The following is an 18,373-nucleotide window of genomic DNA, read 5'->3' on the forward strand; positions in this document are numbered from 1 at the left end:
AAAGATGGGCTGTGACAGCTGTTAAAAGTACATCTAAGGGGCTGGGGAGATAGCTGAGTTGGTAGAGTGCTTGCCTTGCAAGCACAAGGCCCTGGGTTCAGTCCCCAGCATTGAAGGGAAAAAAAAAGTCCATCTAAGAGTTTTAAAAACAGCTGTTATGTAGGAGAGAAATTAATCTCATTCTAAAAAGCTCCCATAACAGAAAGACAATGGATAGAAATTGCAGCAATAGTTCTACATAGGAATTTTCTAGAATTCACAACTTTCCAAGTACAGATGACTCCTAGATGAGTTTCTAGCTGCTGAAACTATTGGGTTAACATATTTACCTTCTCTTTTCTCGATGGTTTTTCTCTAAGAAGGAAACATGATTGGTGGGATGATGTTATCATTTGGATCTAAATATGTTCCCCCAAAGCTCATGTTTCAAAAGCGTGATCCCCAGTGCAACAAGGTTCAGAGGGGAGACTTTCAGACTGATTAGTGCTCTGACATCACAAAATGGATTAATGCACTGATAGCTGAATGGACTCCTGGGTGGTAACTGTAGGTAGATAGGGTGTCACTGGAGGAAGTACACTGGGGGCATGTCCTTGGGGACTACACCTTGTCCTTGGTCCCTCTCTTCCTCCTTCCAGGTTGCCACGAGCTGAGCAGCTTCCCTCTGCCTTGCCTTTCCGCCACAGTGTTCTGCCTCACCTCAGGCCCAGAGGTATGGAGTCAGCTCAACCATGGACTGAGACCTCTGAAACCATAAGCTCAAAATAAACTTTTCCTCCTCTAATTTGTTCTTTTCAGGTATTTCGGTTACAGCAACAAAGAACTGACTAGCACGGATGACAAGTCTAGTGGCATTGGTCTACATTTCTGAACTCAACAGGATGAGTGTGTGAAGGGTTGTCTGCAGTCTTTACACTCTGAAAGGGTTCAAGGTAGGTCACTCCCTCCATAGGGCAGATGGGCAAGGGTCTCTTCTGTATACCCAACTCTCCTTACATAGGTCACAAGCCTAGACTTGGATTTAAGCTTCAAATTCACCATAAATTCCAAAATATATTTACCACCACTAGTAAAGCTAATACTTCAATCCCCCATGTTGTTCCTTCTTTTATTTCTTGATAGGTTTAGAGCTAAGAAGGGAAAGAGATGAAATTGCTTATTACCCTGCCTTAGTTCATTTTCTGTTGCTATAACAAAATGCCTGAGAATGGATGCTTTATAAGAGAGAAATTTACTTTGGCTCATGGTTCTAGAAGCTGGAAATTCCAAGAACCATGGCACCAGCATGTGCTTAGCTTCTTGTGAGGGCCTCATTCTTCTTCAACTCATGGCAGAAAGTAGAAAGGCAAGCAGATGGATGTGGACAAGACAAAGTAGGAAGGGCAGACTTGTTGTAAACAACCCACTGTCATGAAAACAGATTCACTCCCAGGAGAAAGGCATGGATCCCTCTTAACTCTCTAATCACCTCCTAACACCACCACCATGGTAATCAAGTTTCCACATGAATTTCAGAGGGCACAAGCCATAAACCACAGCATATAAATCCTACAATTGTGGGTGTAATAGGAAAGATTTAAGTATTGAAGATGATGGGGCAACCCGAAGATTACATGATTCTGTAATGCTTGTCCAGTTCCGTGGTCTCTTTGACTCCAGAAAGAAGGGAGGCACACCGATGAGTCACTTCATGGCCTCTGACAGGAATACAGCCCCAACCAGGGCATGAAAAGGGTGTTTCAGATTTGCTTCCCTTTCTGGAATAATGTTCTGTTTCCAAAAAACAAAATATCTTCCTTTGGAGCGGGGAAAACCAACAATGCCAGAAGATACAAACAAATTAAATTCTGACTTTTGGTATTTTCGTAATGGAAAGAAATGGTATTTAGTTTTGCTCAAGGGAGAAGTTGTAGATAAAGAGGAAATGACTGAAATGAAGGAAGGGAAGAAAGGGAGAAAAAATACCAGTGGAGGAGGGGACATCAAGAAATTCAGTAGCACTTCTTTTTCTGTTTGTTTGAAGGTCACAGTTATAGATGTCTTGATAAGGACATCCTCTCTGTGCACGTGGTCTTTTGCAGGAGGGGGTAGACAGAGCTGGTGCTCTGAGACTCAGAGCTGCTGTCTTACCTTGAAATGCTGTGGCACGTGGAGGTGGAGGAAGCAGAGTAAAGTCTTTTTATTTTCCCTGAGGTCATCTTTATCGTTTCCCTAATCACACATTTATCTGGACTCAACACTTTTCATCTTGCTTCTCACATCCCCTGTTAGGGAACAATCTTCTGGTTTTAAGACTCTGTGTCTTGAACTATGAGAGCAGACTGCAGGGAATGATTATTTGGAATTATGAGACTGAAAAAAAAATAACTAAAATTATATCCCACATTCAAATGAGATCATAAAAGATCTTAAATAGGGCAAGAATCCACAATTAAATTTATAATTAAATAGATGAGAAATAACAGGACAGTTTTTTATTGAAAACACTTTCTGTAGGGCACAGTCACCCATATTTGTAATCCCAGCTACTTGGGAGGCTGAGGCAGGAGGATCTCAAGTTTGAGGCCAGCCTGGGTAACTTAGCAAGACTCTGTCTCACAATAAAATTTTAATAATAAAATGTAACTCAGAGGTGAATACTCTTTGGTTCCAGCCCCAAAGTCACAAAGAATCAAAAGAAACAAACAACAAAAAAGCATTATATTTTAGAGCAAGATTCTAAATAGTATGCGTGTAATCAGTACACAAAATCTTAACACTTGGAACAAAATTAGTTTCTAAAATGAAAATTAAAAGTGGAACATAAGCTCCCAAAGAGGCAAAATTAGAAATGATTGCCATGAATGTCTGAGAAAATCTTAGATGCACGTTCAATGAGCATAATGTGTGTGTTAGAGGGGAATGGAGATGGAACGTGGATGTCTTTTTTTTCAACTTAAATCTGACGAATGTTGGGTAGCCTGTTGAAAGAAAGAAGAACATCCCTGCAGAGTTTCTGAAAGAGGCCAGAGAGTAAGAACCCAGAGGCAGAGTGTGCTCACCCACCCAACATGAGTTCTTCCTTGTTTTGTCACTGGGTAACACAGAAGGTGGGGAATGGGTCAGCCATGGATAACTTGGCTTCTGACTACCCTTGCCCAATCCTCCTAGGTTCAAAATGGTGCTCTGAACCCTCTTCTTGTTTCCCGTTCCTTACAAGGGTGGAGCCTGGAAGTAGAAAGGGTCTTGTGGAATCACCAAGATTCAAAATGGTGAATCCTGACACTTTGGTGGGTGTTCACCAGTGTTAAGAAATTTCGAGACAAGTAATTAGACACAGTATTTGCCAGTTTTGTAAATTAAGGTAGACTACAGTTATCCTTTTATCTTCATTCCAAATCATCTGGGTGTGGCTATTCTTTTGACAAAAAGGAGTCGAAATTGCAGTGTGACGGGTTGACATATTTGACTCCATGGAAATGTTATAGGCTAGGCTATATGGGCAATGACTAAACAGACTCCATTTTACCTTGAGACTCCACATTATGCAGGAAATGCTTCTCCCCAGGGGAACACCCCACCTCTGTACCGTTAACAGTTACTTAGTATGACTTGTTTGGTAATACAAAATGACGAAATGGCAATTCTGGTATAATAAAAAGTTGTTCTCTTTTTGATTCCAAACACTGTATTGTGTTAACGGTGATGTCAACAGTGATTGTTTAGATGTTAGTAACTAATCTTTAGTCTGTACCTAAGTAAGGTCATTGTGACCCACTTACCCCTCTGCTAATGATTTCAGATCCCACGATGTTAGTTTATAATTTTTAATCATAGCAACAGACACTTATGATTAATGTACTGAATTATGGTATAAGAACCCCTGCAACCCTATGGTTGGGGCTATTCTCCCAATAGTCATTTTTGGGGCATTGTGTGAGGCAGTCAGCTGGTTGGCTTAATAAAGACTCTCAAATTTGGACTTCTCAGTGGTGATGGGTCTGTTCTTAAGTTGTGCCCCATAACAGCAGCAAGTAAACTTTCCTGAAAATAAGCATGGGGTATCTTTTTTTTTTTTTTTTTTTGGTGTACATCCGTGTGTGGTGGCAAGTCCATTTCAATCACCTATTGATGCACTTGAGGTTCCTTTACCCCCACAGACCACTTTGTGTGCCTTGACCCCATTCATAAGCTTCCTCTCTCTATTTAGCTCAGAGCTGGGTCATCTATATAGCACGAATATATGACTACTGAGGATGCTAAAATACAGGGAAGGTGTAGTGGGCACACCACCTTAAGATGGCAATAGTAGTGTAGACCATTTTTGTAGCCCCAGAAGCAACGTAAAGAGACACTGACTGCCGACCAGCATGGTGCAAAGGCCAGAGCCCTCAGTTCTCTCCTATTAGTTTCTAAATATTTCCAACATCTTTACCTTTGGAGTTTTCTTTTTTTATTTTGAAATTAATCGTTTTCTTTTACAAATAAAAAAATTTAAAAAAATAGTCTTGGTTACCTTTTTTTTGGGGGGGGTGCTGGGGATCAAACCCAGGGACTTGTGCTTACAAGGCAAGCACGCTACTGACTGAGTTATCTCCCCAGCCCCTTGGTTACCTTTTAATCAAGGTTGTGTCATGCATGCATACCTTAATATGACTTTGTTTTGGAATATCTCCCACAATTACTCCATTATAAGTGTTAAATAAACAGAAGTTCAGTAAATTAATTGGTGAATGATAATCAGAGTCTGGACACTGGAAGAAGAATCTAAGGGAGATCTGGACTTGGAGCCATGAGGGAAAAGCAAGAGATAATATGGTAGAATGTTCTGGAAGCTAGAGGCAAGTATATGTTAACAGTAGAGAGTAAGAACTGAAAGGAGAAATTAAAAGACCTGAAGGATAAACTTCATGGATTCCAAATATTCCAAATCACCACATAAAAACTTATTTGCTTTGCTCTTTCTTTTCCACTTTATTCCCCTCCTTCTTGACTGTTTTTCCATCTTGAATTCATTTTTCTGCTTCTTAGTATATTCCACAAACAAGAGCACATACTAATATTCTTTAGAGCATTTTTTTATTTTTAAAATTTTTTTTTTTTTTGTATTGTAAACAAATGGGATACATGTTGTTTCTCTGCCTGTACATGGCGTAAAGGCATACCATTTGTGTAATCATAAATTTACATAGAGTAATGTTTGATTCATTCTGCCATTTTTTTCCCTTCTCCCCCATTCCTCCCACCCCTCCCCTCCCTCTATACAGTCCTTCCTTCCTCCATTCCTGCCCCCCTCCCTAAACCCAACTCCAACCCCAACACTAACCCCTCCCACCCCCCATTATGTGTCATCATCCACTTATTAGCGATATCATTCTACCTTTGGTTTTTTGAGATTGGCTTATCTCACTTAGCATGATATTCTCGTTTCATCCATTTGCCTGCAAATGCCATAATTTTATCGTTCTTTATGGCTGAGTAATATTCCATTGTATATATATACCACAGTTTCTTTATCCATTCATCAATTGAAGGACATCTAGGTTGGTTCCACAATCAGGCTATTGTGAACTGAGCAGCTATGAACATTGATGTGGCTGTATCTCTGTAATATGCTGATTTTAAGTCCTTTGGGTATAGGCCAAGGAGTGGGATAGCTGGGTCAAATGGTGGTTCCATTCCAAGTTTTCTAAGGAGTCTCCACACTGCTTTCCAGAGTGGCTGCACTAATTTGCAGCCCCACCAGCAATGTATGAGTGTACCTTTCTCCCCACATCCTCGCCAACACCTGTTGTTGCTTGTATTCTTGATAATCGCCATTCTAATTGGGGTGAGATGGAATCTTAGGGTGGTTTTGATTTGCATTTCTCTTATTACTAGAGATGTTGAACATTTTTCCATATGTTTGTTGATTGCTCGTAGATCTTCTTCTGTGAAGTGTCTATTCATTTCCTTAGCCCATTTGTCGATTGGATTATTTGCATTCTTGGTGTAGAGTTTTTTGAGTTCTTTATAGATTCTGGAGATTAGTGCTCTATCTGAAGTATGATTGGCAAAGATTTTCTCCCACTCTGTAGGCTCTTTCTTCGCATTGCTGATAGTTTCCTTTGCTGAGAGAAAGCTTTTTAGTTTGAATCTATCCCAGTTACTAATTCTTGCTTTTATTTGTTGTGCTATGGGAGTCCTGTTGAGGAAGTCTGGTCCTAAGCCGACATGTTGAAGCTCTGGACCTACTTTTTCTTCTATAAGATGCAAGGTCTCTGGTCTGATTCCGAGATCCTTAATCCATTTTGAGTTTAGTTTCGTGCATGGTGAGAGATATGGGTTTAGTTTCATTCTGTTGCATATGGATTTCCAATTCTCCCAGCACCATTTGTTGAAGAGGCTATCTTTTCTCCATTGCATATTTTTGGCCCCTTTGTCTAGTATGAGAAAATTGTATTTATTTGGGTTTGTGTCCGTGTCCTCTATTCTGTACCATTGATCCACCTTTCTATTTTGGTACCAATACCATGCTGTTTTTGTTACTATTGCTTTGTAGTAGAGTTGAAGATCTGGTATTACGATACCCCCTGCTTCACTCTTTCTGCCAAGGATTGCTTTAGCTATGCTGGGTTTTTTATTCTTCCAGATGAATTTCATAATTGCTTGCTCTATTTCTGTAAGGTACATCATTGGGATTTTAATTGGAATTGCATTGAATCTGTATAGCACTTTTGGTAGTATGGCCATTTTGACAATATTAATTCTTCCTATCCAAGAACATGGGAGATCTTTCCATCTTCTAAGGTTTTCTTGAATTTCTTTCTTTAGTGTTCTGTAGTTCTCATTGTAGAGGTCTTTCACCTCTTTTGTGAGATTGATTACCAAGTATTTTATTTTTTTCGATGCTATTGTGAATGGGGTAGTTTTCCTAATTTCTCTTTCTGAAGATTCATCGCTTATGTATAAAAATACCTTAGATTTATGTGCATTGATCTTATATCCCGCTACTTTACTGAATTCACTTATGAGATCTGAAAGTTTTCTGGTGGAATTTCCTGGTTCCTCTAAGTATACAATGATGTCATCAGCAAATAGGGATAGTTTGAGTTCTTCTTTTCCTATTCGTATCCCTTTAATTTCTTTGGTCTGTCTAATTGCTCTGGCTAGAGTTTCAAGGACGATATTGAATAGAAGTGGTGAAAGAGGGCATCCCTGCCTTGTTCCAGTTTTTAGAGGGAATGCTTTCAGTTTTTCACCATTTAGAATGATATTAGCCATGGGCTTAGCATAGATGGCCTTTACAATGTTAAGGAATGTTCCCACTATCCCTATTTTTTCTAGTGTTTTGAGCATGAAGGGGTGCTGTATTTTATCAAATGCTTTTTCTGCATCTATAGAAATAATCATATGATTCTTGACTTTAAGTCTATTGATAAGGTGAATGACATTTATTGATTTCCTGATGTTGAACCAACCTTGCATCCCTGGGATGAAACCCACTTGATCATGGTGCACTATCTTTTTAATATGTTTTTGTATGCAATTTGCTAAAATTTTGTTGAGAATTTTTGCGTTGATGTTCATTAAGGATATTGGTCTGAAATTTTCTTTCCTCGATGTGTCTCTGTCTGGCTTAGGTATCAGGGTAATATTGGCTTCATAGAATGAGTTTGGGAGGGTTCCCTCCTCTTCTATTTTATGGAATACTTTGAGAAGTATTGGAATGAGCTCTTCTTTAAAGGTTTTGTAGAACTCGGCTGAGAACCCATCTGGTCCTGGACTTTTCTTTGTTGGTAGGCTTTTGATGACTTCTTCTATTTCATTACTTGAAATTCGTCTATTTAAATTGTGTATGTCCTCCTCATTTAGTTTAGGCAATTCATATGTCTCTAGAAACCTGTTGATGTCTTCGAAATTTTCTATTTTGTTGGAGTATAGGTTTTCAAAATAGCTTCTAATTATGTTTTGTATTTCAGTCGTTTCTGTTTTGATATTTCCTTGTTCATTCCGAATTTTAGTAATTTGGGTTTTCTCTCGTCTTCTCTTTGTTAGTGTGGCTAAAGGTTTATCAATTTTGTTTATTTTTTCGAAGAACCAACTATTTATTTTGTCAATTTTTTGTATTGTTTCTTTTGTTTCAATTTCGTTGATTTCAGCTCTCAGTTTAACTATTTCCTGTCTTCTACTACTTTTGGTGTTGGTCTGTTCTTATTTTTCTAGAGCTTTGAGCTGTAGTGTTAGGTCATTTATTTTTTGAGTTTTACTTCTTTTATTAAATGCGCTCCATGAAATAAATCTTCCTCTAAGTACTGCTTTCATAGTGTCCCAGAGATTTTGATATGATGCTTCTTTGTTCTCGTTTACCTCTAAGAATTTTTTAATTTCCTTCCTAATATCTTCTGTTATCCATTCATCATACAGTAGCATATTGTTTAATCTCCAGGTGTTGGAGTAGTTTCTGTTTTTTACTCTTTCATTTATTTCTAACTTCAATCAATTATGATCTGATAGAATACAAGGTAGTGTCTCTATCTTCTTGTATTTGCTGACATTAGCTTTGTGGCATAATATGTGGTCTATTTTAGAGAAGGATCCATGTGCTGCTGAGAAAAAAGTGTATTCACTCTTGGTTGGATGGTATATTCTATAAATGTCTGTTAAGTCTAAATTATTGATTGTGTTATTGAGATCTATGGTTTCTTCGTTCAATTTTTGTTTGGAAGATCTGTCCAATGGCGAGAGAGGCGTGTTAAAATCACCTAGTATTATTGTGTTATGGTCTATTTGGTTTCTACAATTGAGAAGGATTTGTTTAACATACATGGATGAGCCACTGTTTGGGGCATAGATGTTTATGATTGTTATATCTTGCTGATTTATGCTTCCCTTAAGCAGTATGAAATGTCCTTCTTTATCCCTTCTGACTAACATTGGCTTGAAGTCCACATTATCTGAAATGAGGATGGATACTCCAGCTTTTTTGCTGAGTCCATGTGCATGGTATGTTTTTCCCCATCCTTTCACCTTTAGTCTATGGGTATCTCTTTCTATGAGGTGAGTCTCTTGCAGGCAACATATTGTTGGATCTTTCTTTTTAATCCAATCTGCCAGTCTATGTCTTTTGATTGATGAATTCAGGCCATTAACATTGAGGGTTATTATTGAGATATGATTTGTATTCCCAGTCATTTGGTTCATATTTAAAATTTTTGACACATCTTGGTTCCTCCTTTATTTGACAGTTCCTTTAGGATAATTCCTCCCTTTGCTGATTTGCTTCTTTGTTTTTTATCTCTTCCTCATGAAATATTTTGCTGAGAATGTTCTGTAATGCTGGCTTTCTTTTTGTAAATTCTTTTAGTTTTTGTTTATCATGGAATGATTTTATTTCATCGTCAAATTTGAAGGTAAGTTTTGCTGGGTATAAGATTCTTGGTTGGCATCTATTTTCTTTCAGAGCTTGAAAAATGTTGTTCCAGGCCCTTCTAACTTTTAGGGTCTGGATTGAAAAATCTGCTGATATCCGTATTGGTTTCCCCCTGAATGTAATTTGGTTCTTTTCTCTCACAGCCTTTAAAATTCTGTCTTTATTTTGTATGTTAGGTATTTTCATTATAATGTGCCTTGGTGTGGGTCTGTTGTAATTTTGTGTATTTGGAGTCCTATAAGCCTCTTGGACTTGATTTTCCATTTCATTCTTCAGATTTGGGAAATCTTCTGATATTATTTCATTGAATAGATTGTTCATTCCTTTGGTTTGTTTCTCTAAGCCTTCCTCAATTCCAATAATTCTCAAATTTGGCCTTTTCATGATATCCCATAGTTCTTGGAGATTCTGTTCATGATTTCTTACCATCTTCTCTGTTTGTTCAACTTTGTTTTCGAGGTTAAATATTTTGTCTTCAATATCTGAGGTTCTGTCTTCCAGGTGTTCTATCCTATTGGTTATGCTTTCTATGGAGTTCTTAATTTGGTTTATTGTTTCCTTCATTTCAAGGATTTCTGTTTGTTTTTTTTTCAATATCTCTAACTCTTTATTGAAATGATCTTTTGCTTCCTGAATTTGCTCTGTTAACTGTCGATTGGTGCGATCATTCAATGCCTGCATTTGCTCTTTCATCTCATCATTCAATGCCTGCATTTGCTCTTTCATCTCATCGTTTGCTTCCCTAATCATTTTAATTATGTACATTCTGAACTCCCTTTCTGTCATTTCTTCTGCCATGCTGTCGTTGGATTTTATTGATGTAACATCTAGATTTGTTTGGGGCATTTTCTTCCCTTGTTTTCTCATATTGTTCAGGAATCAGTGGGTCATTAAGATATTGCAGATTTCCTCTATCGACTTATAATGTCCCTGAAGATTGCTAGTATATCCCCTCTTATCCTTCAGTAGCCTGAAGTCTTGGAGGAAGTTGATAATGCAGAGCTCCACGAAGAAGCTGCCTCTCTAGGGGTGGTGACCCTCAGGTGGTGTATATTCCCTGCTAGTGGGCAGAGGTGCCTCCACTTGTTGACCAATGGTCATCCAATGGGGAACTAGGCTGTGGGCTGAGGCAAGTCCTGTTTGTGCCTGTGTCTCTGGTTTTACCATCCCTGTGGGAAAACCTCCCCCGGCAGGGAAGACTCACTCGGTGGGGACGTCTTTCTGGTCAGTTGCCCTCCTAGAGGTTCCCCTCAATCTACAACTACCGTCTGGGCTGGGCTGTCTTCCTCTGCCACGTTCCCAGGGGCCCGGACCTACCTCCTGGGCCTGGGAGCCTCACCCTTTGCAGGCGAGTCTCCTTAGGCTGCCTCTCCCAGAGAATCTGCCCGCAGTCCTGGGAACTTCGCTCCGTCCCTAGGCGTGTCTCTGTGCAGCTCTTCCAGCAAGAAGCCACCTAGCTCCTGGGACCCTGCTCTGCACCTAATTGCCTGGCTATGCAGCTTCTCCTCTGAGCCACCACCTGGAGCCCCATACAATAGCTCCGATACCCAGAGTCCTGCCCCACACCTCCTCCTCCGGACAGCGGCCCGGTTTCCGACGCAGTCACTAGGAGTTCAAGCAACTCACTTCGCGTCTCCTCCTCCCGCCAACCACCCGTAGCCCTAGGCAGTCACTCCGAGTCCAAGTGACCCGCCCTGTTCCTCCTCCTCCTCCTTGGGGTAGCCCCCCGGGTGTTCAGGAGCGGTGGCTCCCAGACCAAGCGACCCACTGCGCTCCTCCTCCAGGCAGGTCACCGGCGTTCAGGAGCGGTCGCTTTGAGTGCAATCAACTCACCACTGGCCTCCTCCTCTGGCAACCGCCTGTGGCTCTGATGCAGTCACTCCTAGACCAAGCGACCCGCCATGCTCCTTCTCTTCCTCCAGGCAACCTCCCGGTGTTCAGGAGCACTCGCTCTGAGTTCAAACAGCTCGCCACGCAGCTCCTCCTCAGGCAGCTGCCTGTGGCTCTGATGCTGTCACTCCTAGACCAAGCGACCTGCCGCGCTCCTCCTCTTTCTCCGGGCAGCCCCCCGGTGTTCAGAAACGGTCGTTCTGAGTCTAAACAGCTCGCCACGCAGCTCCTCCTCAGGCAGCTGCCCAGAGCCCCAGTGGTTGCTCCGAGTCCAAGCGCTGTGTTGAGCCGCCTCCTCTACGATGATCCCAGTTGTCCATGTTTACCGCTCCAGTGGGGGGAGGGGCGTCTCGCCGAGCAACTCTACTTCACAAAGTTCCCTGCGTTCCGGGGCTACCGCCCCATCCGGGACGCCTCCCCAATGGGAGAGGCTCACCCGGGGGCTTTGAGTTGGTCCCAAGCCTCTCACTATCTCCTCTTTTGAATCCTGTGTCCTGGAGCAACCTGAAATGCAGCCGCCCTCTAGTCCGCCATCTTGAAAACCCTCCTAAAATTTGTTTTTGAATTGATATTGCATGTTCATTGTATGAAAGTTCAAAAGACAGATTTGGGATTGTGGGATTTTAATTGGGGTCAACATCTGTAAACCGAAAGGGAAATACCCAGGATTAGGCAGGTGGAGAAGAGGCCAAGCAGGCATGACAAAGTCTTAGCAAGCCTCACAGGGATTTCTAGAGCACAGATGGCACATCAAAGTTGTCCTGAGGTGGGCCAGCCCAGCTGGTGTTGTATATCCGACCCTGACCAGTGAGTTTGGACCCCCTTCAGAAGGATATCTTCTTGGGTGAGCTACTGCTTTACAACCAAGGCGAACCAGGAAAAGCTGCCCACTAGAGTACCTGCTGATGGCTCCCAGCTGCTGGGTCATGCCCTTCCTTGAAGGGCTGACCAGGGCGCTTGTGTGTTCACTTCCGTCCATCTCAGCACTAGTTGGATATACTTCTCCCAACAGGTTCTTCAGCCTTCTGTTGTACCCTTCCTCTGGGAAAATCTGAAGAGGAAGGCTACAAAAAGGAACCATACCTCCTGCTGCCATAACTTGTCCCAAGGTCATAACTTACATTCCTGATCTCCCACCTGCATTCTCCATTCTAGATTCCCCCATATTCTACTACCATTTTGGTGGCTACCATGATGGGAATATTAGCCCTCAACCCTAGGGACTCTGTTTTCCTGGTCACCAGGTCCTTCTTAGTGGCTTCACTTATCCAGGAAGCACCACGAGATGCTCAATTAGATCACCCTGGGGGCACACAAATGTCTTCCTGCACTGTAACAGGTGACTGTAAGAGCACCCTACCTCTTCCTGCTGACCAGGATCACATACCCCTGCAAGTTGGTGACTGCTCTCCCTTCTTCCTGTTTGCTGGACACGAGGAGCTCAGAGTGCCTATGTGGTAGCTATAACATTATCCAATAGGACTCTTGGTATGTCCCCTAGAAAAAGTGTGATCTTTTGGGCATCAGGACCTCCAGCCCTGCTGAGCCCAAGTTTACAGGAATAGGAAACACAAAGTCCCTCAATGAGTTTTTGGAGTGATGATAAGTTCACTTCTTCTTCCACCCCTTGGTTTCCTTGGTTCTTCCTTTTGGGGGTCAGTTCTGTGTAAAAGGTTTTGATTTGAAGTGTATACTGCAGTTTGAAGAAAGTTCCCCCATCATAAATATCGCCTCTGAGTTGACATTTTAATGACATCATTAGCAAATTATTCCAATGCTCTTAAGTCAGCTGGGTGGTACAGGATGAGATACAATCAGAAACAGTGCAGCTGGGCTTCTGGGTCACCTGAATCTCTTCTACTCTGGTCATTTCATTCACGTGCCTAGCATGGACTGGTGACTATGGTCAATCTATGTCAACTGGCAATGTCATTCTGTCTTCTTGATTGTTTTAGTGCCTCCTTCATGATGGACACTTCCTGGGGCCAAACATGAATACAAAGATCATCATGCTTTATAGCCACTACTATCTGCCAATTCTTCTGCTTATACTTAGACCGTCTCATCCCCAGTCTTCCACTCTTTTTCCTTTTGGATTTCTAACCAGCCAGCCAGGTCTTCTCAAGTACGCACAAATAGGAGTCTCTTCTAACCTCAGGCCACATCTCCCACAAATACAAAGAGGATGACAAGAGCACCTCTGGATGCTCTCCTCATGTGCAGGATTTTCTTTCCTCAAAATCCTTCAAGATGATTCCTGAGAGAAGCTGTAATGCATCTGCAATCTGTTTCATCTTGTTCCATATAATGAACTTGTCTATCTACATCAAGCTCAGGTATCATCTCCTCCTCTGTGTGTATGTAAGGAATCCTTCACATACCTAGAGGTGAGAGCTGAGTGTCCCTAGTGCACCAGTCTCAGATGGCATGTTACAGGCTGCCTGCTCATCCAACTTGTTGTGTGCTCTGGTCCTGCTTGTGCCTGAGCCCAGAGGACCCCTACCTGTAACTAAGGTGAGTAGTGCCTCAGTTACAGCCTGCTTCCTGCAAAAGTGTGATTCCACATCCACCTACCTCTTCTACTTCTCCTGTGTTTCAAATGCAACCAGGAGACAAACCCCATTTCTATTGTTCAGGCGAGGGACTGGCTTTGCTTGTGGGTGTGAGCCCCTTACTCTGCAGAGCTGTGTTCTTTAGGTGTCTGAAGTATTCTGCTACAGGGAGCTTCATCCTGTCTTCTTTCTTTTCCCTGCATATGGTAGTACTTCCCCATGCCCCAGAGCCCATTGTCCAGATGTATTCTGGATAGAGCTAAAATTTGCACTTCTGTTTCTTACCCTCTCTGTGTATTCAGATACAAGCCAGTGTCAACTCTACTTTTTCATTTAAAACTGGAGAATTTGCTAAGCCCTCGTTGTGTTAGTCAACATCAAATCGAGTTCTTATTCTCCAAAGTATAATACTGAGCTAGGATGAGTTTTTAAGATATTGAATTCTGAAATCCCAAGATCAAATTCAATAAAATCTAAGGAATCATCTTAATTTTTAAAGACATACTGGAATATTGTCAGAAACAAAAATATGATCTTGCACATTTCACTGCATTTCACAGTGAGTTTGGTCTTTGCCCATGTTTTCCTGGAGGAATAAGGAGTACAGCTTAGGAGGATGGGCTTGAGAATCTAGGAGCTCTGGGTTCAGGTAAAAACTCGGGCAAAAACTTCTCTGAGTTTCCCGTCCTTCATTTGCAAATGGGAATGTGGAAGCTAGCACACAGAGACCACAGGAGGAATGAATTAGATAAAATATGTAAATCTCTTATCCTAATGTCTGGTGCATAGGAAGTGCTTGATAAACAGTATTATTTCTCAGTAGGAATAATGGTGAGTTTACTGGTACTGTGGAGTCTAAACTGTCCAGTGCCAGAAATATGCCCAGTGGGGGCATTGCCATCCTGCTTCTTAATTAAAGTGCCTTCCCATGAGACAGATTACTAAAAACAGACCAACCCCAGACAGACAGACCTGGGTTCTCATCAAAGTTCAGTCATTTATTAACTGTGTTTCTCCAGGAAATTTCCTAACCCCTCTGAGCCTCAATTTTCTGTTCTGAAGAAAAAAATGGGCATAATAACAGCGGTCTCACCGAGTCATTGCTGTTAAGATCCTGACACACCATTGGCAGTAGTTTTCCCCTACTGTCCAAGAGTGCTCTACCTCTGATCTGTGTCACGGCTCACTTTGCAGAGGGAGAGACTAACTTGAAAGAGTTACTAATCCCTCGAAACCCTCAGATCACAGATAAACTCATTTCCCGATCGTGCCACGTAAGCCAATGATCTGGCTTTGATGACCTGATCACACACTGGGGACCACATGAAGGTTGCCACTCAAAGCTGTACTTGTGATCGAAGTGCTGGAACAAGACTTGCTTCTGCTCACGCACACTGGGGATGCACTAAAGGACACAATGGAAAAGACAGCAGTTCCCAGAGAGACCTCACACATCCAGTGCTTGGTGCTTTGCTTGAAAAGTGGGAACCTCACAGCTAAAAAGGCTAAAGGCATCATTTTACTGACCATTTTAGATATATACCTACATAAACTCGCCTTTTAAAAGGTATCCACATGAAAGCCATAAAGCATGCACGGAAATTGTGTTTTACTGTTTTGTTTTTGGCAGTGCGGGTGAGAGAACCCAGGGCCTGGTGTATGCTAAGCAAACACTCTACCACAGAGTTTCGCCCCAGTTCAGGAATTATGTTTTCTTTTTCTTTTTCTTTTTATGGACTGCATTTTGATTCATTCTACACAAATGGGGCACAACTTTTCATTTCTATGGTTGTACACAATGTAGATTCACATCATTCATGTAATCATACATGTACATAGGGTAACAATGCCTGTCTCAGTCCACTATCTTTCCTTCCCCCACTCCCTCCCACCCCATTTCCCTCTACACAATCCAAAGTTGCTCCATTCTTTTCTTACCTCCTCCTGCCCCCACCCCCAATTATGTATCATCATCCACTTATCAGAGAAAAAAATTCAGCCTTTGGTTTTTTGGGCTTGGCTTACTTCACTTAGCACGATATTCTCCAACCATCCATTTACCAGGAAATGCCAGGAATTATGTTTTCTAAAAAGTAAATTTCTTTTTTTTTTTAATTGAAGATGTTTATTGCATTCTATTTTTGGTGGAAAAAATGTAACATTTATTCAGCACAACCTTGTGAAATGCACAAAGCATAACTGAGTAAGAAGCATTTTTTATTCTTAGTCCATTTCTGAGGACTAAATCATGAACTGCTCCACTGTAATTAAATATTTCTTACTATAGTTGGGCACCACGTTTATTAATTTTCTCCTCTCAGTATAGGCAGCAATTCACCATTTTCTTTCAGTTCCTTAACAATATCCAATCCTCCAACAAGTTCCCCTTTCACATACAGCTGCGGGTATGTTGGCCAATTGGAGTACGCTTTCAATCCTTGCCGGACTTCTTCATCTTCCAATATAGCAAATGTTTCATAATCAACACCAGTACTATTCAGTATTTCCAGAATTTGTTTGCTGAATCCACATTTTGCTTCCTGTTTGTTTCCTTTCATAAAGAGCATCACAGAAGCTTTATTTGTCAGCACTTTAAGCCTTTCCTCTAATTTGGGAGCTTTGGGGCAAATTGTATCTAGTTCTTCAGATGCTTCTAGCTCCTTAATTATATCAAGGCCTCCTATGAGCTCTCCAGAAACATAGAGTTGAGGATAGGTGGGCCAATTGGAGTAAGTTTTGAGCCCCTGCCGAACTTCTTCATCTGAGAAGATATCAAAACTGCTAAACTGAATATTATGTTTCTGAAGAATTTCCACCATCTGCTTGCTGAAACCGCAGCGTGGCTCTTGAGGGGTTCCTTTCATGAACAACATGCAGGGGGCAGCATGAGTTAATTTCTTCAGGCGAAGGTTAAGATCTTCTTTAAGATGCTCATTAGCACTGGGTGGGAAGGAGCCACTAGATGCCTGTCGTTGCACTTTTTTGGTCAACTCTGGAGCATGTGCACTATCTAATCGGTCAATTTTCTGAGAATTCTTGAAAAACAGAAAGGTGGGAGCAGAACTAATTTCATATTTTTCAGATACTTCAGGAACAGCTTCAGCTTCCAACTTCACGAATGAAACCTCACGATGTTCTTTAGCCAACTCTGTCATTACATCGTTCATCTGTGCACACCTTGGAGCCCATGGCGCCCAGAAATGGACCACAAGGAGGGACTTGGCTTTGAGGCGCAGCAGCTCTTCAAACTGCCGGTCCGAGCCGACCTCCACCACAGCCGCCGCCGCCCCCGCCGCCCCCGCCGCCATGCTGTAGCTTTAAAAAGTAAATTTCTTATTGAAAATATTAGTTTTCCATCAACCAATGCAATTTTGAAATTTTGAAAATCTGGCCAAACCAAGCAGCACAGACATCACTTGGAAGACGAATTAAAACTTTTATAAAGCTTCAGAAAATTCTACATATTTTTTAAAAAACTAACCACTTATTTCATTATTTTCATTATAAAGGTAATGCAAACATACTACAGGGAAATTAAAAAATACACAGGCAAAAATGTTTTAACAAGGGTCCCTATAATTCCATCTACCTAGAGAAAACCACATTGGTATGTATCTCTTAAATACGTTCTTGGTATCTATCTATAAATTATTTAATGTCTTCCAAGATAACTGGATTTCATAAAAGTCTTTATTGTTGGCTATTTGATTTGTTTCTAAACTTTTGTTATTATAAACATTAAAGAGCAGGAATAACTACAAAAAATGACTTAGAAAAAAACATAATGAAAAAAACTTGAAAAATTATCTGAAAAATGTACAAAACTGATTAAAGATGTACAAGAGGAAACATGAATTTTCCCCATGGCTTGCCAAAAGTATCACTGCACATCGAAGGCTAGAAAACACTCAACTCTGATCAAATTATACTTTTGATCAAATTGTCCTCTTAACCAATGTGCTTTCCTTCCAGGTCACCCACCCTTCCCCCCCACCCCCACCTCACAGCCTCTGGGACCCCTCCAGGTTCTGCCCATCATGCAAGATGGCATTTCCCCCAGATGTTCTTCTGCCAGCCCAAACACCACCATCTTCTCTCCTTCTGGAACATCTGCCCTGCTAATTTCCAGTTCTTGTTGAATCCTACCATTTGCTTCCTGCCTTACTCTCTGAAGGAGCACTGCTTGGGGAAATTAAAGGAATAGTCTATGTAGGGGTTGCTCTGTATGTTTGCCCAGCCGCTCAACTGGACTCCCAGTGCCTCTTGTCCCTCTTCCCCATCTCCACGGTTTTATTTATGCTGCCTACCTAGTTGCATGTCCTGTATTATTCTCCTCTATCATGGTAAGTCTTGGATTCTCAATTTATAAAAGTAATATTTATTACCGTTGACAGGAAATAGAAGCAAAATGAATATGCATATGTACTGGGAGATGAGGGAGTTAAGATTTTCTTCTTGGATTTAAACTCAAAAATTCCCAAACAATGGACAAAACTGTACCTGTGGTCTGTGAACCAATACGTTGTCTATGGATGAATGA

The 18,373-nt window shown here is 41.4% G+C and overlaps 1 protein-coding gene across 1 annotated transcript; it reads right to left on the reverse strand.

The window, feature by feature from the left end:
• Window positions 1-15,943: 15,943 nt before the first annotated feature.
• On the reverse strand, window positions 15,944-17,141 carry LOC124962053 (glutaredoxin-3-like). Its single transcript, XM_047521157.1, has one exon. It carries the CDS (start codon window positions 17,139-17,141, stop codon window positions 16,137-16,139), a length of 1,005 nt encoding a protein of 334 aa, XP_047377113.1. The 3' UTR covers window positions 15,944-16,136.
• Window positions 17,142-18,373: the final 1,232 nt, after the last annotated feature.

This window comes from Sciurus carolinensis, chromosome 12 (genome assembly GCF_902686445.1).
Source record: "Sciurus carolinensis chromosome 12, mSciCar1.2, whole genome shotgun sequence".
Taxonomy (NCBI): domain Eukaryota; kingdom Metazoa; phylum Chordata; class Mammalia; order Rodentia; family Sciuridae; genus Sciurus; species Sciurus carolinensis.